Source organism: Hemitrygon akajei, chromosome 12 (assembly GCF_048418815.1).
Source record: "Hemitrygon akajei chromosome 12, sHemAka1.3, whole genome shotgun sequence".
In the NCBI taxonomy this organism is placed as follows: domain Eukaryota; kingdom Metazoa; phylum Chordata; class Chondrichthyes; order Myliobatiformes; family Dasyatidae; genus Hemitrygon; species Hemitrygon akajei.
In genome coordinates, this window is record NC_133135.1 from 60221364 (window position 1) to 60244086 (window position 22723).

Genomic DNA, 22723 nt, shown 5'->3' on the forward strand with positions numbered 1-22723 from the left:
CAGGTATGAGACCCGGATTGTGGCAAAGCTTCAGTGGATGTGACTTTTGGAGGCAGGGTTGCTTTTGATAATAGGGTGGGTTAGTTGGTGGTCAGTGCAACACTGATCAGTGTCTGTCAGAGTGTGGTTGCTGTGGACATTCATTTGGCCAGGTGATAACATGATGTAACAGGTGCCAATGCTTTGGTCCACTAGCATCTGAATCCCGTGCTTGCCCTTCTGATGAAACAGGGTAATGACAAGGCTATGGTATAAGCATTTTTTCAGTTATTCTTATACCTCCCAGTGGGCTGCATTCCTTCCCACCCTATCCCTTCAGACTGTGGAATCAGTTTGCCTCCTTTTGGGATGTAGACAGGATTTTCAGAGTAGAAGTCCTTCTTGGGCTCAAATGAAGCTTCCGGGTTCAAGGTGTGCACACTGATGACCATGGTTATCCACCGCAACCAAGGAAGACCCCAGTTTGTGATGCTTGTCATACCCCTGGACATAGACTTCTGAGGTCAAGAGAGTAGGACTGCCCCAGTGCAACGGTTTTTCCACTTTCAGAACTCTGCACAGGTTCCCTGCCATTGTTAGACACGATGGACAACCACCATTGAAACCAATATATACATCTTCCCTTTCCCTATCTCAATCCATTTAATAATTCAGGTCTGTGGAGTAGAGGATGGAGGATTGATAAAGATATAGTAACATTGAAATTAATATAGGACATAAACTGGAGATCAAAAAGCCTCAGGATGAAGCACTGTCCATTTACTTTTCTGGGATATCTAGGACAAAAGAACAGCTATCACATGTGTTGAAACTAAGAGGTAATCCTCAAAAGCAAGCAGGTGTTCAAAATAGTGGAAGATTGACCAGAGGGAGGTGTAATGAATTTGTGATATTTACCTGTAACACACTGATTAATCACTGAGGGCTGGACAAATGGCCAACATATCAGGGAGTAATCATGTAGGGTAATTATCCAAAATAGGAGATAAGAAGTGGCACTCCTCAGGTGATAGCTAGCCAGCTCAGGATCTACATAAGGAGTTTGGCCCACTTTTGTTGTGAACATCAGACAATCCAAACAATTAGGTAGCCCAGTCTGGGTGACTATATGAATATACTGTTATAATCTGTATGGGATGAATAAACTTGTCTGGTGCACTAACCCATATAGATCAGAAAATTTCCCAAGGTAGATTTTTAGTTTGCTAGGCTTTCATTAGACTCCTGGGAGTAAGAAAGGAAAACCAAGTAAGGTAGTCAAATAACATTTGCTGAAATTGGGCAAAGAAAGACACCTTCACCCCCTTCCCCAATCACAACTCAGTCCTCAGGGTTTCTGCAATATCCATCTCGGATTAAATAATTTATTAAGTCTTGTCTAATTGGAGCAGATATTAAAATGTGGTAGCACATCTTCCCACATATTAGAAATGTCAGCAACTTTGAGTAACAAGGTTGGATCTTTTTGGAAAAAGAACAGAATTTAAGTTTTTCAGAGCAATTAATAATAAAAATGAGCTACCCTAATGCAACTTGAACAGAGCAAATAAAACTTGGATTAATAATTGTTTGCGTTTTTAGTTTAATGGATAAGATTGTAATTTCACTACTGTATAAAAAACACCATGAAACTAGTTAATTAACCAATATTTCATTTTTGATCATGACTGCTTAGAAGTATTCCTAATTTCCACAGAGATTAATTATAAGAATATTAATGACTAAACTAACAATTTTGAATACAAAGTAAATGCTTTTACACTTCCCACAGAAAACATTAACTTCAAAGTAATATTTTCCAATATTTTCTATTGTATTTATCTATTCTAGGATTCTGTTCTATTATAATACCTGCAGTACCTCATATTAATAATGTAGTCTCCAAATGTTGTCAAAAGGAATAGGTGTTAATGAATTTTGAAAAAAACATATGAATAATATAGCAACATAATATAATACATGAACAATTTAAATATAAGCTGGTTTTTTTCTTATCCACAGTAACCAGAGTCAATGCCCTACTTAATATTGGTGTTATCAATTGGGCCTCCGTATCTGATTGGGGTACTCTATTGCACTTTAAAAGAGATGAGTTAGCAACAACTTGAATGGTGTATTCTTATTTGTCAGACTCAATACCAGATCACATGGTAGTTTGATCTTTTGAGATAAAGGAGCCAAAGTCTTTTTGAATAATGTAATACGGTAGTTTCAAATGGTAATGTAGAAAACTGAAAGATGTGGAAAAAAACAGATGGTAAGGATATGAAGAAGATTCCAGAAGCAGTAAGTGCAGCTGCAAACAGATCAGTCAAATGCTTCCAAAATCTCAGAACTTTTAAGATACTTGGAAAGATTAGGTTTGTTTACTTTGAACATGTTTTGTGTATCATCAAGAAGATTAACAAAGTTAATTCAGATATATTACTCAAAGAGATCAAAACCTTGGAAAAGCATGATAATCAAAATAGTTAGATCAGAAACTTGCAGAACTGTTTGAACATTTTTCTCCCTCTATTAAGTTCAAGTTAAAGTTCAATTATCATTCAATCTTACATAAATATAGCCAAACAAAACAGTTCCAAGGTACAAAACACAGCACATAGCATATACCAGAAATATTGCATATAGTTACAATTTCAAAAAAACATAGTCACAAAGAAAAACAAATATATAGCTCACGTCCCTGAGTGACATGACTGTGGCGTTAAAATGTTCTGGTCCAGCTTGTTCTTTCAGCGAGCAAACATTGGAGAGCAGCATCAACAGAAAGAGCCAGTCCCCAACCCAGTACAGATTCCAGCACGCTCTACTGAGGCTCTCCCTCACTGCCTCTCATGTTCAGCTGCAGCAGGTGACTCCACAGCCTAGGCTTAGTTCTCACCACAGCTGAGGCTTCGCAGCTTCTCTGGTGTTGGTCTTGTCAGTGAACCTGTGAACCAGATTTAGAGTATTCTGTGTTACCAAGGTCCAACAGGGGCTTGCTATCACAATAAAAGTTAAGGTGGCTTAAGTATTGACTGACATCCTCACTCTCTGAATTAACTGGAAGGTTAAATACTCAAAGATAAAATGTTGTGGGATTCTATATTATTAATCTTTTCAGAAACAATCATAATTGCAACATTTTCTTCATTCATATAATGTGTCATTGGAAAAGCCAGCATTTATTGACCATCTGTAATGCCCCTGGAAGAGTTGCTCTTAATACCAGCTTTGTCTTCTTAGCAAGGAAGTTCGAGAATTTTGACCTAGTAATAAAATAATAATAATATTGATTGCAAAGAACTTGGAAGAAAATTGAGGTGGTGGTATTTCTACACTGGTGTATTAACCCTCAGCTCTGGAATTGCATGACACGTACCGGTGATAATAAACCTGATTCTGATTCTGGAATTGATCGTCTGCAGGATGTTGACAGTCGGATTCAACAATGATAATACCATTGAACTGACACTAATTGGGAATGGCCAGAGCTCGGAACTGATTTGTGCAGAATCTACACTTGTGTTGTTTCAGTGTACCCTCAAGAAATACAATCTGAAATACAGAGCAATTTGTCTCTCTACAGATGCTAAGCTGCTGAATATTCTCAGCATTATCTGTATATATTACTTTGGAGATTTGCAGACTCAACCATTTCTCTTCTATATGCACAATGTGAAGTAGTTCTGAAGGGGAACATTACTGAGGAATTGTGAAGAGCACAGATCAGAGAAGTTTGATGGTGTTGAGGGAAAGAAGGTGATAATGTTATTGGCAACAGGGTCAAAGGAGCATGAAACATTATAGTGTATTCACACCATGATCTACCACTAAGGTATCAGAGGAGGACATAATGCAGACCTTGAAGTGACATTTCAATCTAATGACATCACAAGCTGTTGAGGGAAGTGAATCAGAATGAGTTAATGCAATGGGCTGAAAAATCAAGGAACCATGCAGGAGGCAGCTGCATTCAGTACACTCCCGTAGATCAGATCCACAGTGTCATCAAGGATAAGTCACATACATGGTATATGAGTTCAGCAGAAAACCTGCAACTCACATGAGTGTGTCAGGCCTGCACATGCAGACTCAACTCAGTCTCTGCCCAGCTAACAGGAGTCCCCTGTCACTCATTTCCAACTCATCACCTGCAGCCTATTTAAACCCGGCTTTCATCCACAATCCTTGTTCACTCATCCGAACCAGCCAGCCTCAACCAGTTGCTCTTAGCCTTCAGTTACCTTGTTGCCTTGGACTGGTAAGTACTTTTTCTCTCCTGCGGCATGTTATTTTGCAGTTTATTTTTAAAGCTATTGCTCACCGCTAAATTGACTCTGCTGCTCTATGTTTGGATCAAGACCCCTCTACATTTCCTGACAGTGCTGGGAAGACCGAATGGCTACATGTTACAAGGATGAGCACATGAATGTCTGCATTAGAAACAGGGGTACATGATTCAGTTCATCGTCTGCTCCACTATTTAATAAGATGATGGTTGATCTGATTATAACTTAGTCCACATTTCCACCTATCACCGTTAACCTTTCACACTCCCCTCAACAAGTATGTACTTTCCTCTCCTTTAAAAGCACTCAAAGGCTTTGCTTCTATTATCCTTTGAGGAAGAGTTTCAAAGACTCATGAGCCTTGGAAAGAAAAAGCATGTTTTCAGTCAACCCCTCATTTTTAAACAGTGGCCCCTAATTCTAGATTCTCCCACAAGAGAAAACATCCTCCCCACATCCACCCTGTTAAGATTTACTGGGTCTTGCACATTTCAATCAAGTCCTTATACACTCTTTTAAAACAGTGGATACAAGCCTCATCCATCCAATGTTTGCTGATAAAACCGCCTGCCCGTTCCAGGTATCTGTCTAGTATTTGTGCAGTTAACTGCTTGCGGTGCATTTACATGCTTTGTGAGAAGTGTGTATTAGAAGACCAAGACTGTACACAATACTCCAGATGTGGTCTCAACAATGCCCTATATGACTGAAGCAGAACCTCTCTACTTTTGTTTTCAGTTTCCCTAGAAGAAAACAATAACACTCTGTTGCCCTTCTTTCCCTTGCTGTGCATGAATAGTAGCACTTCTGCATATCTTGTGCCAGGACATCCAGGATCCTTAGCATCTCAGAGTTTGATACACTCTCACCATTTAGGTAATCTGTTTCTTTATTATTTTTCTTTCCAAAAGGACTATTTCCCATTTTCCATGTTGTACTCAATTTGCCAGATCCTATCTATAATCCCTTTTTTTTTTAAAGACTCCTGCTGTCTTCACAATTGAAAAATTTAGCTGGCATTGTATCATCAGCAAACTTATCTACTATACCTTCAGTGCTTTCTTCCAATTCATTTATATAAATAGCAGAAGGTTTTGGCTGCAACTCTTTAGCACACCATGTATTACATCCTGGCAAGCAGAAAAAGACCCTTTTGTGCCAACTCTGTTTCCCATTAGCCAGCCCAACTTTCACCCATACCAATGTTACCTCCTATACTTTTGTTCTCCACATTAACAAATGCTTTCTCAGAGCACAGCTTCATCATAATAAATACTACTTTTTGTAAGAACAGAACCCCTGTCCAAGACCAGCTTCAGCAAGATAATATTGTCAAATAACCAAGGAACCACAAAGATGTCTGCATCACTTATGCCATGATTGGTGCTGATGATGGTTGAAATGGGCACCACATAACCTTCTCAATTCTCTTAAATATTTACCTATTTATTTAGAGATACAGTGCAGGTCGGGCCCTTCCAGCCTAACAAACTGCACTGCCTAGCGACCCATTTATTTAACACTGGCTTAATCATAGGACAATTTACAATGAACAATGAACCTACTAACGAGAATCTCCTTGGATTGTGGGACGAAACCTGTCGCTAAAAGCTTGATATTGAAGCGCTCAATGATCCCACAAAATTGGTGCTTCTTGGACAGCACGTCACAAATAAACTGCTAACTCCCAGCCTACAGGAGCTGTGTGGAGCTTTCTGGCTGCCCTGGTCTGCTACGATCATCATCTCTGAAGATATTCCCAGCTTTTCTAACAAGAAGAAGCAGTACTATTTTGAAGCAAGTTATCTTCAACCCAGAGGGATTGGATAAGAAAAAGATACTTGTATTAATTAGTTATTAAACAGTTTTGTTAAGTTTTATGAAAACTGTGTACAGAATCAGAGTGGCATTTAGATGATGTTGCAATTAATACAACCCTTGGAAAGTTAGACTGATATTTATATTACCAGAACAATGGCAACATGAATGAGTCCTGAACAAAGGGTGATTTACTGAAATTACAGATAAGTAGGCATTGCAAAAAATGTTAATGAAATGTTAAACTGTGATGAAGAATTTTATAGATGGCAAGACATTGTGTAGATTTATAACTGTGCATATTTCTGTAAATAATCCATTAATTGTATGTTTTAGTGAAATGTCTTTGACTTGAAACATTAACAGTTTCTCTTTCCAGATGCTGCCTGATCTGCTGAGCCTTTGCAGTATTTTGCCTTTATTTGTAGTTGTGTAAACTCATATATGTATATCTCATTCATGATCTGAGTGGACTTGTAGATTTTTATTTAAAATGGACAAACAGTGTATTTTAAAATAAGTTTATATCATGTGGTATGACAATACTTCAATGTACTGGACAACGCTGTTCAAATCAGAACAGTGTTTTTCAATCAAGAGTATTCTGCTGTGAGGGCTGCCTTTACCTGACAATACTTGCAACAATACCAAAGAAACCCACAGAATGTACAATAAAATCAGAAACTACTGCATCTCTGGTTAATGGCCACTCATTTGACAGGAATGAGAAGATTCTCCTGGTGTGTGTGTGTGTGTGTGTGTGTGTGTGTGTGTGTGTGTGTGTGTGTGTGTGTGTGTGTGTGTGTGTGTGTGTGTGTGTGTGTGTGTGTGTGTGTGTGTGTGTGTGTGTGTGTGTGTGTGTGTGTGTGTGTGTGTGTGTGTGTGGTGAGGCAGTGAAGCCAAAGACATCAGCTGTATCTCCACAGATGCTGTCTAACCTGCTGCCTTTCTCCAGCAGTTTGTTTAAATGTCAAAATTTCAACATCTGCAATTTTCACTTTTCAACCATAGATACTACAGTTTGGAATTACTGTTGATTTCCATTCACCATTCTAAACCAAGACGTTGTCCAAGCCTAGCAACACACAGTACATGTGGGCACTTCATCATTGTCTGCATAGTTGTGAATGAAACTGAATATTGTTCAATCATCAATAAATGTCCCAATAATTGCCAGATTGTCAGGTATGGTTTGGCTCTATGCTCTTAATTTTAGAACTTGTGATTTTTAGATTCAATTTCCACAGTCCAGAGCACAAAATCACCAACACAACACAGAGGAATCACTGCATTGTTGGTGGTTCTAATGGGAGAGGTAAATATTCCATAACACCTTTGAAGAAAACCAGAAGGCCTCTCTAATAACATCAGCAAAGTATATCTCGATTATTACTGTGCGCAAAAGTATTGCTTTCTCCCTTATTTCAGTAGCTATTACCCTTTGAAAGTATTTCCTTAGAGCAACATAATCTACATTCATTTCTGGTGCCTCGGGTAATAATTCCCATCTACACCACCCTCCTATACTGGCACATCTGGCTCTAAACTTCCGATGTGTTGTAGTAAATCAGGCCTTCTGCTTTTTTAAAGTGAGGCCGTGGAATGGGTAGTTACATGCAGGATCGCCTTTTCCTCTGATATTACAGTAGCCGGCGCCCTCTCCATGTATTACGGTGGCAGACCCTCTCCCTCCGGTGTATTACGGTACCCGCCGCCCTCTCCGGTGTATTACGGTTGGGGGCTCTGCTTTGCGCCACCGCCCTCTCACTTTTTTTCTCTTGGTACAAATGGCTGAGCGCCGCGCCTTCGCCCAGAAAATTAGCAGGTAAAGCTTTTCTTTCTGTTTGCTTGGCTCTTCTGTGAACAGTTGGCGACGGGCTGGTTGGCCGGAGAGGCTAGACCGCCTCGTCAGCTCCGCTCAGCCCGGCCTAGCCCCGCTTTGTAGTTCCCGCAGCAGCGAACACAAATGCAGCTTTGAATACAGTGTAGAGGCAATCTCAAATGCGTTGCGATCAATAGAGCAGAATTAAGGGGACAGATTATTTCAAAAAAATAAACAATGCGAGATGCTACACAGAACGATAGATTGGTTACAGTTAAATCAGTACAGGGAGTTTCCAATGGCATTCATTGCTACATGTAACACGACAATGCCAGCTGCTGTTATATTGGGGTGGAATAGTGCATCTACTCCGGAGAGAGCGCAGCCCGGACCCGATGCAACCCATCGGATGAAATTCCAGATTGCATATTTAAAGCGGCAGTAATGTGTTAATTCAAATAAAAGTTTAATCCCTGCTCCTGAATGTGGTATTGCAAATTATAACACCAACAAATAAATATTGTAATTCTGAAATAAATGTCTTATACTGACTTATGGAAGTGCATAACTTACGGATGATGTTTGCGTTGGCATCTTTTATATACTAGATATTAAATATAAACCACTGCCTTATGTAATTTATATATTACATTAAATCAGTGGAAACTCTGTAACCTCTGGTTCTGGTGTACACCATTTGGGGACAACAATTTTTAAAAGTAAAAATATAATTAATTTGTTGAAATGAGATATTCACACATTTGCAGTCAATTCGAGCCCTCAATTGCCGATTCCTGTGCTGCATTTTTCATGATACTATGAGCCAATATTACTGTTTGAAGTTCAGAATGCAAATTTACAGATAACATCTGGTAATTAGGTTTCTTCAGAAAAGTGGAATACCAGTTGGATTTACTAGCTTTACTTTGGGCTACACGTCCACTATGTAACGGGTTTTTGGAGTTATTGAGATTACATTAAAATACAAACCATTTTATTTTACATTGCAAGATTAATGCCTCAGAACAATCTGTGGCGTTCTAGTCATGGTTACACATGAATATAAACAAAGTTTTATTTACATATCTTCAAAAATATTTAGTTTCCATAAGAAATATGTTGCGACAATCCTTTGAATTTTGGTTATAATATTTAGAGGATAATTTCCAGACATAATTTATAAAAGAAGGAACAGAAGTTATAATAGTTTTCAAGATCTAATAAATTAAACTTCAAATTGAATTATCTGTTTCAAATACAATTCTTAAAAGTTATGTAAACATAATCAGGACAAACACAGTATGTTTTGCATGCAGTGAAAAATTAGGAAGGGTTGGAGTTTCAGCACAATTTAAATTATGTCTGTTACTAATCATTACCTCTTTTGTGGCTGGTGGATTTCATTTATGGAAATGTAAAGATATTCCCGAGCTCAGACGGATGTTACTGAAGCCCTGAATAGTCCAGTTGTGATGCAATTTTTTACTTGGGGCCTGTATCTCTGATTTAAGGGCCCTTCTCATTTCGTTGTGATGCAAATTTGATATAATTCGGCTGCAGTGTATCCGATACCGTGCCAACTTTAAAAGTTCAAAGTTCAGAAATTGTTTTACCAGTTTAATTTAGCATCATTAGTTTTGATAATTATTTCAGTCAAGCCAGAGTTTTAACTATATAAGATTTGTAGAATCACATTGTTGCATCTTTTCCACTCACTGAATGTAATTCTCACAACTCCCACTCAGTGTCTTTTTCTGTCACCCAGACCTCTGGATGATTGGCAAAATTCAACAGCATTTCGAGCAGTGTGGTTACTTCATAATGATTTAACAGTTTTATTTTGTCTGAAAGTGGCATTGCAATTGTCAGGCAGTTATTATGATTGAGTAGTTCCCCTTGCAGTGAAACTTGGTGAACAAATTGAATTTATGCAATTATCTCCAATTCATGATTTTTTTTCCTTTGGGGAAAATATGTGGCCTTTATTGGGAAAAGATGCTGTGGTTTTTGGATCTTTCAGTATATCCCGTTTTCTGCTAAATTGATGTTTCTGCTGTAAAATAGTCTTTTGCTATGAGTCATTTGCTCTGTCCCGCCTCAAATTCATTGGCTGACTCAGTGTAATTGATAAATATTGTTTATCTTTTAAATCTGAAAGGTAGGAAAATCGTTATCATCTTCTGTACATTTTGACTAATGTCATTGTTATATAATTATTTGTAAAGATTTTGTTTACATCTGCTCACAGGTACTGAAAGAATTGCTGAGAATAATGAGATGTTGATCTTATTTTCTCTGAGTTATTTGCAAATTTTCCCAATTTATTTCTCGTCATGAAGTGGATAATTATTTTGAACAAAGAAGTGTAGTACTCCAGTTTCATACTCACAAACAGGTCAAACAGGGCAGCACATTTGTGTGGTAGTTAGTGTAACACTGTACTGCACCAGTGATCGGGGTTCAGTTCCTGCCTCTGTCTGTAAGGAGTTTGTACCTTCTCCCTGCAACCGTGTGGGTTTCCTCCGGATGCTCCAGTTTTCTCTTGTATGCCATTAAGACGTACAGGCTAGTAAGTTCTATGCTGGTGCCGGAAACATGGTGACACTTGTGAGCTGCCCCCTGCGTATCCTCGAAATGATACATTCCAATGTACGTTTTGATGTCTTGATGTACATGTGAGAAATAAAACTAATCTTTGATCTTTAATCTTAAAATTTCACATTGGCTTCTGTTGTCTATTAGAGCAATCTGTGCTGATGGTTGATGTGTTTTAATTAACTGGTGTTCAGTGGATTCCTGACACTAAACTGAACTGAAGACCTCTTTCTTTCTTTAGAACTGTGGCAGCAGAAGTAAGGAAACAGATCTCTGGGCAGTATGGCAGCTCTCCACAGCTGCTCAAAAACCTCAGCTTGGGGGCAAATATTTCTCACCATTCAGTAAGTTCATTTTTAAAAAAAAAGATAAAGTATATTGGAACATTCAGAATTGGTGGTCTTTTGTTTGATGAACATGCTATTTACTAAATTTGACCTTTCTTGGTAATGAACCAATGGTTATACAAAAGTGGGATTGATTTAAGTGTATAAGATGATGAGAGGCATTGATCATGTGGATAACCAGAGGCTTTTTCCCAGGGCTGAAATGGCTAACATGAGGGGCATAGTTTTAAGGTGCTTGGAAGTAGGTACAAGGGGGATGTAGAGGTAAGATTTTTACACAGAAATTGGCGGGTGCGTGGAATGCACTGCCAGCGACAGTAGTAGAGGCAGATACAATAGGGTCTTTTAAGAGACTCTTAGATACATGAAGCTTAGAAAAATAGAGGGCTATAAAACAGTAGGGTAATTCTAGGCAGTTTCTCAAGTAGGTTACATGGTCGGCACAACATTGTGGGCCAAAAGTCCTGTAAATGTGCTGTAGATTTCTATGATTTTATGAGTATTGCCCTAAATGTAGTCTTGTGTTGTTTTGTATCTTTAAATTAATTAAAGTTGATGTCTTCCACACTACCTCTATCATGTGCTGATTAGATATCTTCGTAAAGTAGAGGAAAATCAGATTGGCCATAATCGGATAGCTCATTGTTAGGCTTTGCCAAAATTTCAACTTTTAAGATGATACTTGGGCCAAGTTCAGTAGAAATTCCAGTCAAAATCCCAAGTTACAATACCTAACATATAATTAAATCTTCAGAGGAAGAAGGGAAAAGACGTCAGTTATTGTTACATAAGAATTGTTTCCTTTTATATTTTTGATCTTGGAAATAACTACATGGCTATTTCTCCCTAAGGGAGATTATGTAAAGAACAACAGAATAATCAACCAGTTCCTTCACAGAAGTTGAAGTTTATTTAATCTGTTTTTTAAATCACAGCTGCTTGTTCAAATCTTGGTCTGTGAATAAGTGATAATTAAATCATATATAATGCAAAGTTACACCAAACAATAATTGCTAACCTTAAAGTTAATATGAGAAATAATAATGCAAAGATGAAAGTAAAGGGAAAGTCAGGGAGCATGTGGAAAAATGCTTAATATTTAAGCTCTAAACTCTCTATCAGTATTACGAGATTAATAACATTGTCTGTTGTATCTATTGCTTGTGTTGTCATCTTTATACTGGAGAAGCTAAAATGAATTTTGGATGACTTGCCTGCCATACATCTGTCTCTGTTCTGTATGAAAAATGAAAGGAACAAAAATTTTAATCAAGTCTTTTTATCTATTCTGAAGAAGGATGTGTTAACGTGTTTGTTCTCTATTCCGAATGCTAAGTAACTGCTGTGTGTTTCCAAAATAATCTGTTTTTGGTTTAATGAATTGTTCATTTGGCGACTTTGGTATGTTAAACTGTTGTAGATAAGTGGTTTATGTTTTTATCACATGTTCCAGTTATTTATCTTAATGTAATAATGTAATTTTTGATGGGTGACGAAGTCGTTATAAGTGGGAAAGCAGGGCTGAAAAGATGGTGCTTGAGGATAAATCAATATTCTCAAGGGAATCTTAAATTATGCAATTAATTAAACCTGGAGAGTTTCGTTTTGAGAATGAGTGTCCAAAATAAGACATTTCATTCACTGATGTAAAATCCCTCACTTTGACAATGGAGTTTGAACATGCATATTGTTTGGATTTTTTGCATTAAATGGGTTTAGGTAATTCTGGTGGCTTTGACTTTTCATAAATCCCAATTTTCAAAAACAAGTAAATTGAATTGGGTTTTAAATTAAGGCTACAAAGAAATGTTGATTGGAAAATCCCCATTTGGAAAAAGTATGCAATTTATGGAGGTCAAGGAGGAAATCAAAAGGCAATTTATTTTAGACCTTGATTTTTGAAGTATGATCCTGATAGAGTTCTTAAAGCTTCTGAGTTTGAATTTTTAATTTGATTTCTATTCAACATAGACTTATTTTTAGTTATATTGAGCTGCTACCTTAAGCAAAAAAAAAACTAGTAAACTGAGAGATTAATTATAAAAGTTGTGATATGATTTGACAAGGTGCACCATCATGGTCACAACATAATGAAAGTGATAAACATGTGAAAGTGTTTGCTGCCTATTTAAAAAAATTACCTTGCCAAAAAGCTGCTTACAATATTGTGGCTTTGAAATGTCTCTTGTTTCTATGTGCTGTTATAGAAGATGGTTTGGTCATATGCACCCAAGTACCTGCCTATGGCCACTTTGTCATTCTGGGAGGTGACTGGATATGTTGCTATCTTGCTTTGTTTAATAGATAGTACTTAAGTGTATTTCAGTTGAAATACACATTGAGCAGAACCAAAAGATGGTGCAAGCATTGGAATCCTGCTGCCTTGGAGAACATGAAGCCCACAAAATTGTTCTGTGTTCATTTATTTACATTTGTAATTTTTGTAAAATATTAATTAACTCAAAAGGGAATAAAAGTACTGACTGTAATCAAATAATGTTCTCGGGGCTGAATGGGCAGGTGAAACAAATGACAACAGTACAATAAGCAGCTTAAGTAGTAGGGCTACAATCAATATTGATATGTGAATCAATCTGTGATTCGGGTTTCTCCTAAAACAGTTCCACACTTTTTCCTGATGATACCAAATCTCTGTCAGCAACTATGATTCTCAAAATCAGATGAGCTGAAAATATGACCAACAGTATCTGAATGTGGGTGGCCTCGTGGACAAACATGATCTTTCCCTTGCATAGTTCACCAGCAACCGAGTCCTGTGCGAAAATGTAAACAATTAGTGAATTTATTTTTTTGTTTCAACTGTGGATGCTGCTGTGAACTATGGAGTCAAAGTCAAGTTTATTGTCATATACACAAGTACATTTACACACAGATGCAATGGAAAAACTTACTTGCGGCAGAACCACAGGCGTATAAGCAGCATTCACTCGAATGAAAAACATACATTAATCATAATTAAACACAACTTTTACAAGCACACAAAATAAGTCAATTTTAGTTCAAGGTGATCGAAGTGTTGTTAAATTGCAGTGCTTAGAGTTTTGATTGTTGGTTCCATCTTTGATTTCAGATTGGTCAAAAATTAATGAACAAATTATCAAAGTTCAAAGTAAATTTTATTATCAAAGTACATGTATGTCACCATAACCAATCCTGAAATCCATTTTCTCATGGGCATACTCAACAATTCTATAGGATAGTAACTAACAGAATCAATTAATGGCGATCCAACTAGGGAGTTCAACCAGAGTGCAGAAGACAACACACTACGCAAATGCAAAAATAAGAAACAATAATATAAGTAAACAAACAGTAAATATCGAGAATATGAAATGAGGAGTCCTTGAAAGCGAGTCCATTGGTTGTGGGAACATTTCAATGATGGGGCAAGTGAAGTTGAGTGAAGTTATCACCTCTGGTTCAAGAGCCTGATGGTTGAGGGGTAGAGACTATTCCTAAGCCTGGTAGTGTGATTCCTAAGACTCTTGTACCTTGTTCCCAAAGGCAACAGTGAGAAAAGAGCATATCCTGGGTGGTGAAGGTCCCTGATGATGGATGCTCCTTTCCTGCGATGTTTCATGTAATTGTGCTTAGTGGTTGGGATGACTTTACCGATGATTGACGCCTTGCTGTTTTCATGTGTCTCTCATGTCACATGAACATGGCCAGTCCAGAGACTCGAAGCAATCCTGTAGCCACTCCTTTGCCTCCTGTATCAATCTTGGGAGCTGATGCACCATCAATAACTCTCGGAGACGTGAGGCGAGATATAGGCTTTTATTCGCTGGAAGAGAGCAGTCAGCAGCAAGAGACCACCATACAACATCCTGGAGACTGAGGGAGGAGCAGTGCCTCCAATCACCTTTATACAGGGGTCTGTGGGAGGAGCCACAGGAGCAGTCAGCGGGGGGGGGGGGGGTGTGGGGGGGGCGTGTCCAGACAGGTATATGTAGTTCACCACAGAGCCTTGCTCTTTTGCCTCTGCTGTATGGAGGTAGGAGGAGGAAGCCATGTGAACCGATTTACCAAAATTCAGTCTGGGTAAGGAATGGTAGGCCTTCCTTACCTTAGCATAACAGCGGTCTAATATGTTGAGACTTCTGGTGGTGTAGGTTACATGCTGATGTTAATTGGGCAGAGTTTTCCTCAAACAAGCCTGGTTATGTCTCTGAATATGATTTGAAATGTATTGAGGTGGACTGTTTCTAGATTAGTAATTTAATACTGTATATATTATCAACTTTCATCTCACTAACTTGGCATGAAGAAAGATTTAATATTGCTCCCTTCTTGGTCTGCCCTGTTTCAGAATTATATTGGGTGGTACTGATTACTGATAGTGGAACAACAGAAGATTTCCATATTAGCTCTTGAACGTGAAAGGAAATAATGAATTATTCTCTGCATGGTGCAGTAACTATTCATGATTTTAGTAGAATAAGTGATTGAAAATGTGAAAGAAGTATTGACATAATTAATCCAGTAAGTCCCAGGAGCTCACATTGTATCAGTTGTAAATTGAACTGCAGTCTGATTTGTATTTCATTGTGTCATAGAGAAGTGCAGTACACAGACAGACCCTTTGGTTCATCTGGTCCATGCCAAAAATCATTTAAAGTGCCTATTCCCAAAGACCTGCACCATATGGCCTTCCATATCCCTACTATCCAGGTACCTATTCAAAGTTCTCTTAAATGTTGAATTGAGCTGGCATGGACCACTTGTGTTGGCAGCTCATTTCACACTCTCATGACCCTCTGAGTTTCCCCTCATGTTCCCCTTAAACTTCTCACCTTTCACCCTTAAGCCATGAACTCTGGTTGTAGTCCCACCCAACCACACGGAAAAAGCTTGCTTGCATTTACCCTATCTGCACCCCTCGTAATTTTGTATGCCTCTATCAAATCTCCTCTCAATTTTCTACATCTTAAAGAATGCAGACCTAACATTTTTAATCTTTCCTTATAACTCAGGTATTCCAGACCTGGCAAAATCCTTGTAAATTTCCTCTGTACTCTTTCAACCTTGTTTACATGTTTCCTGTAAGTAGGTGACAAAACTGCACTCCAAATTAGGCCTCACCAACATTTTATACAATTTTAACATAACATTACATCTTCTGTACTCAATATATGTATGAAGGCCAATGTGTCAAAAGCTTTCTTTATGACTGTATCTACCTGTGATGCCACTTTCAACAAATGATGAACCTATGTTCCCAGATCCCTTTGTTCTACCACATCCCTCAGTGCCCTACCGTTCACTGTATAAGATCTACCCTGGTTGGTCCTACCAAAGTTCAGAACCTCACACTTGTCTGTGTTAAATTCCATCTACCATTTTTCAGCCGGCTTTTCCAGCTGATACAGATCTCTCTACATGCCATGATAGTCTTCCTCACTGTCCACTACACCCTTCCCCCAATCTTGATGTCATCTGCAAATTTTCTGACACAGTTGACCACATTATCAGTCAGATCCATTGATATAGATGACAAACAATAAAGGACCCAGCGCTGATCCCTGTTGCGTACCACTAGACACAGGCCTCCAGTCAGAGAGGCAACCATCTACTACCACTCTCTGGCTTCTCCCACAAAGCCAATGTCTAATCCAATTTACTTTCTCATCCTGAGTGCCGAGTGACTGACCTTCTTGATCAGCCTCCCACGCAGGACCTTGTCAAATGCCTTATTAAAGTCCATGTAGACAATCTGTGTTTTGGCTCCATACATAGATTACCATTCTGGTCATCCAGTAGACCAATCCTTTTGCTCTTAATATACCTGTAGAATCCCTTCGGATTCTCCTTCACTTTGTCTGCTAGAGCAACCTCATGCTGTCTATTGGCTTTCCTTATTTCCTTCTTAAGTGTTCTCTTGCATTTCTTGTACTCCATAAGCACCTCATTTGTATACTTGCCTATACTTGCTATACACCTCCTCTTTTCTCTTAGCCAAGGCCTCAATATCTCTTGAAAACCGAAGTTCCCTGCATTTGTAATCTTCATGGCATTTAGCTTCTTAAAAGTCTCTGCAAGATTTTAAAAAAATGGAATTACTTAATTTTTTTAAGGGCGTAACAGTATAAATAAAATGTTGCTACATTTTATTCCTGGCCTAAACTACAGACATTAAACTTAGTGTTTGCAATTAAGAAATTGAGAACTGGAGCAAAATATTTGAATTAGAGTACCACAGACAAAAAGCTGGAGGAATTCACCACGTCTGGTAGAATCTGGAGAGGAATAAAGAGTTGGCGTTCATACTGAGAGCCTTCATCAGGACTGGAAAGGAAGGGGGAAGAAGCCAGAATAAGAAGGTGGGGCAAAGGGAAGGAGGACCATCTAGAAGTTGATAGGTGAGGGGAAAGACAGATAGGTGGGGGAAGGGGGGTGAAGTGTGAAGCTGGGAGGTGAATGGTGGAAAAGAGAAAGGGCTGAAGGAGAAGAACTGTGGGAGAAAGGGAAGAAAGAGAGGCACCAGAGGGAGGTGATAGGAAGATGAGGAGAAGAAAAGGTAAGAGGGGAACCATAGTAGGAAATGGAAGAAGAGAGAAGGGGGAGGAGAGTGAAGTTACTGGAAGTCAGAGAAATCGATGTCCATGCCATCAGGTTGGAGGCTACTCAGACACACTGACAGCCTGAGAGTGGCCACATTGTTCCATTTGAGGAGGCTGTGAACCAGCATCTTGGGATGGGAGTGTTAGTTGGAATTAAAATGATTGGCCACCAGGAAATTCTGCTTGATACAGACTGACTGAAGATAACTGACAAGCAGTCCCCCAACTTACATCGGGTCTCACCGATGTAGAGGAGGTCACACCGGGAGCATCGGATTCAGTAGATAGCCCCAACAGAACTGCAGGTGAAGTGTGGCCTCACCAGGAGGGACTGTGTGAGCCCTGAATGGAGGTGAAAGAGGAGGCGAATGGGCAGGTGAATCGCTTCTGCTTGTAGAGATAAGTGTCAAAAGGGGAATCAGTGCAGAGGGATGAATGGATAAGGGATTCACGAAGAGAGTGATCACTGCAGAAAGCAGAGAGTAGGGGTGGGGGAGTTAAAGATGTGTTTGGTGGTAGGGTCCTGTTGAAGATAGCAGAAGTTGCAGAGAATGATGTGTTGGGTCAGGAGGTTGCATGAAATTAGGTTCGTGTGGTTGGTGAGTGCAGACAAGACACTCACTACCAGTAAGTAAGTTACTCAATTATTTATAGGACAAGACAAACACTAAATATACATTAAACCATTCAAAGTACACTCAGTTACATAAAGTGTGTGCCTGGGGTCTCTCTTACTGCAGCACACGTCTGCTATTTCTGTGGCACCATCCGCATTGTGGTCCATGGTGACCCAGAGAACAAAAAAAGGATAGGTGCTCTCAGCGCGCTAGATTTATACTCTACCTATGCCATGACATCATCAGCCGGCGCACATGCCAAACAGCTCTCGGTGGGAGCCTGCATCGCTCCTTAAACGAGCCAATCCTGAGCCAGCTTAAGGGAGTGGCTTTCGATGAACACTTTTTGCGATAGTGGTGGGGGGTGCAATACTTCATAGCTTTCCTCCCTTCCATTGGAGAAATAAACTAGCTCAGGGTAATTCAGCTTAATGTCAGAGATTAGGCAGAACATAAATCAGAAGTATGTATTTAAATATTGCTGCAGTAACTCTGTCTTTGGGTTTTATTAGATTTAGACATATAGGCCCAAAGTGTTGAAATAAGCAGTTTGTTAGGAAGGAGAGATTGGACAAATGGTTTGGCAAATTAAACCATAAAAATCAGTGCTTGAACAACCAATAATGTTGATTTCAGTTACCCACAGCCTGTAGAGTTCATTCAGACAAATGGAGTAGGTATAGTATACTGGTTTAAGTATTTTGCTAATATAAAACTAAATGGGTAAGTGAGGAGGATGCAGATTGAATTGGAGATCTATAGCATATGTAGGTGCATGTGGAGAAATCTGAGCTTATCCTGTTTTCGATGAGGAACAGAAAACCACAAAATAGTGTTTACTATGAAACTTGAATGACATCGTTCAGTACCCTGCTGTCTTCTTAGAAGAAACACAAGAATTTCTTGTGCAAGAGCTGTAAGGAATTAGAAAGGCAAAAAGGATGTTGGTCTTAACAAAAAAAAAGAATGGAGTACACAAGTAGCAAAAGTTTGGCTACAGCTGTAAAGGACACACTATAGTACTCTGTATACTGCTTTAGTGCCTTATTTTAAATGGGATATACCTGTATTGAAGGCAGCAAAAAGAAGTTTGGTTTGATTTCAGGACAAGGGGTAATTTTATGAAGAAAGGTTAAAACTATTGGGCTTATATTTGCTTGAATTCGGAAGGTTGCATGTAATGTTGTTAAGGGGCTTTGACTGCTGGGGCAGTCTGAGGAAAAGAGGTCATCCATTTAAGACTGAAATGAGGAGGAATTTCTTTGGAATTCTCTAGCCCAGAAACCTCTGGAGGTGGAATCATTATTGAAGGCTGATTTAAATTTTTATACCTTACTGTTTTTGGAGATGAGGCCATGGTCAGATCAGTCAAAATTTTTCTGAATGCTGATCAAGCTGTACGGGATGTTACCCATACCTGTTCTTTCTCATGTTCTCATTGAAATAGTTAATGAGTGAAAAACTACGAAAAGGATCATAAGGGAGTATTTGCTTAAAACCTAATTGCTACTTCTTTGTCAAATAATCTCAAAAATATCATCCGTTAGCAAATAGATTAAATTATTTTAAATTTCTTTCTTTCGATTTGTGACTGATGAACTTAATGGCAGAGAGAAATTTATCTTTGATCCTCAGCATAGAGAGTAAGGACATTGTCAACTCTACTCATCTCTGCATGTTTCTTCCTGTTTTTAAATGGTTGGAGTGGGCTAATCTTTTGTTCTTATGCTTAACAATGTTTAAAAATGTATTAAAATCAAAATTATCAGTAAATTATATAAAAGTCAAGCTCCCAAATAGAATCAGGTGCTTTTGAAAGTATTAAAATATTTTTTCCCCTGAGGCCTCTCTAGTTCTTCGAGTTGCAGTAGATTTTTTTTTATATTCTCCTTCACTGGAGTTTAACCTATCATCTTGGCTCCAGTCTCAGTTTAGTTGCTCATGGGAAACACTTAAATGTATGTTGTAGTTATCTGCAATCTTGGTTCTTCTAGAATTATCTTGGAAAGCCTCCTTTCCAGCAACTTCCATTAATGTGAACCCTTCCATAATTTTGATGTAGGTATCTTAATTCTTACAAGGTCATTCTGTCCATCTCGCTCATGCTGACCAATTATTACTTTAAACTATGTAAATTGTTAACGAAGAAAAGTTTTAATTTTAATATTCAAATTCCTCATGATCTTGTCCCTCTGGCCTCTCCTATCATCTGTAACTCCTTCTAACCATGGAACTCTCCAAGATTTTGGCATGCCTTCAGTTCTTTCAGTTCTGGCCTCTTGCATCTCACGAATCCCAATTGTTTGGAGTTCAGTACTTACCCAAACCACAGGTTCATATTTCATCTCTAACCCTCTTTACTTTTATGATAATTCTTAAAGTCTCTCTTTCTTGCTAAGTTTACAATTACATATCCTAATGTCTCCCTCTGTGACCGTGTTAATAGACAATAGGTGCAGGAGTAGGCCATTCGGCCCTTCTAGCTAGCACTGCCATTCACTGTGATCATGGCTGATCATACACAATCAGTACCCTGTTCCTGCCCTCTCCCCATATCCCTTGACCCCGCTATCTATAAGAGCTCTATCTAACTCTCTCTTGAATGCATCCAGAGACTTGGCCTCCACTGCCTTCTGGGGCAGAGCATTCCACATATCCACCACTCTCTGGGTGAAAAAGTTTTTCCGCATCTCTGTTCTAAATGGCCTACTCCTTATTCTTAAACTGTGGCCTCTAGTTCTGGACTCACCCATCAGCGGGAACATGCTTCCTGCCTCCAGTGTGTCCAATCCCTTAATAATCTTATATGTTTCAATCAGATCCCCTCTCATCCTTCTAAATTCCAGTGTATACAAGCCCAGTCGCTCCAATCTTTCAACATATGACAGTCCCGCCATTCTGGGAATTAACCTTGTGAAACTACGCTGCATTCCCTCAATAGCAAGAACGTCCTTCCTCAAATTTGGAGACCAAAACTGCACACAATACTCCAGTTGGGGTCTCACCAGGGCCCTGTACAGCTGCAGAAGGACCTCTTTACTCCTATACTCAATTCCTCTTGTTGTAAAAGCCAGCATGCCATTAGCTTTCTTCACTGCCTGCTGTACCTGTGTATCCAGAGATACCGGCCACGTGACAGATGCACTGCCACCTGGCTGGTTGGAGGACACACCACATGCCAATCAACATTTGGTCCCTCCCAACTAATCAATGCACACCTAAATTATTGGTCACCTTAATTGGATTATCTTGCCCAGCCCCATGCTTTAAAAGGTGAGACTTGGCCTTGGCTAACCCTCTCTTACAGACCACCACATTGGAGGTAAGTGCATTGATTTATGTTTGGGAAGGTCTATCGTTTGTCCTGGTAAGGGAGCCGCAACTATCCAAGGTCAAGGGGGATAGCAGTTGTAGTGCTCTTCCCTTGTTCTTTGTTTGTGTAACTGTACCCTATCCCCACACCGCTTCCTGTGTATTGTAGTTGCTTGTGTTGACCTGACTTCCCCTTGTAAATAAATTCCTTATTATTAAAACTGTGTGTGTCCAGGCCTCTACTGTTGAGACTCAAAGAACCAGTTATTTTCCATCACAACATTCTGCATGCTTGCTTTCATTGGCTGATGTACAAGAACACCTAGATCTCGTTGTACTTCCCCTTTTCCTAACTTGACTCCATTTAGATAGTAATCTGCCTTCCTGTTCTTGCCACCAAAGTGGATAACCTCACATTATCCACATTAAACTGCATCTGCCATACATTTGCCCACTCACCCAACCTGTCCAAGTCACCCTGCATTCTCATAACATCCTCCTGACATTTCACACTGCCACCCAGCTTTGTGTCATCAGCAAATTTGCTAATGTTACTTTTAATCCCTTCATCTAAATCATTAATGTATATTGTAAACCGCTGCGGTCCCAGCACCAAACCTTGCGGTACCCCACTGGTCATAGCCTGCCATTCCGAAAGGGATCCGTTAATCACTACTCTTTGTTTCCTGTCAGCCAGCCAATTTTCAATCCATGTCAGTACTCTGCCCCCAATACCATGTTGCCCTAATTTTGCCCACTAATCTCCTATGTGGGACTTTATCAAAAGCTTTCTGGAAGTCCAGGTAGACTACATCCACTGGCTCTCCCTTGTCCATTTTCATAGTTACATCCTCAAAAAACTCCAGAAGATTAGTCAAGCATGATTTTCCCTTCATAAATCCATGCTGACTCAGACTGATCCTTCTACTGCTATCCAAATGTGTCGTAATTTCCTCTTTTATAATTGACTCCAGCATCTTTCCCACCACTGACATCAGGCTAACCGGTCTATAATTCCCTGTTTTCTCTCTCCCTCCTTTCTTGAAAAGTGGGACAACATTAGCCACCCTCCAATCAGCAGGAACTGTTCCTGAATCTATAGAACATTGGAAAATGATTACCAGTGCGTCCACGATTTCTAGAGCCACCTCTTTAAGTACCCTGGGTTGCAGACCATCAGGTCCCGGGGACTTATCAGCCTTCAGACTCAACAGTCTATCCAACACCGTTTCTTGCCTAATATAAATTTCCTTCAGTTCATCCTTTACCCTAGTTCCTTTGGCCACTATTACATTGGGGAGATTGTTTGTGTCTTCCCTAGTGAAGACAGATCCAAAGTATCCGTTCAACTCATCTG

The 22723-nt window shown here is 39.2% G+C and overlaps 1 protein-coding gene across 7 annotated transcripts in view; it reads left to right on the forward strand.

The window, feature by feature from the left end:
- Window positions 1–7779: 7779 nt before the first annotated feature.
- dock7 (dedicator of cytokinesis 7) overlaps window positions 7780–22723 on the forward strand; it is a 185727-nt gene continuing 170783 nt past the window's right edge. For 4 of the 7 annotated variants that reach the window (XM_073063221.1, XM_073063214.1, XM_073063219.1 and 1 more), the window contains exons 1-2: window positions 7780–7917; window positions 10751–10853. In XM_073063221.1, coding sequence (XP_072919322.1) covers window positions 7880–7917; window positions 10751–10853 — 141 coding nt within the window. In that variant the 5' untranslated portion in view covers window positions 7780–7879. The remainder of the gene's footprint in view (window positions 7918–10750; window positions 10854–22723) is intronic. The other 3 variants (XM_073063216.1, XM_073063217.1, XM_073063220.1) reach the window with 1 other exon arrangement.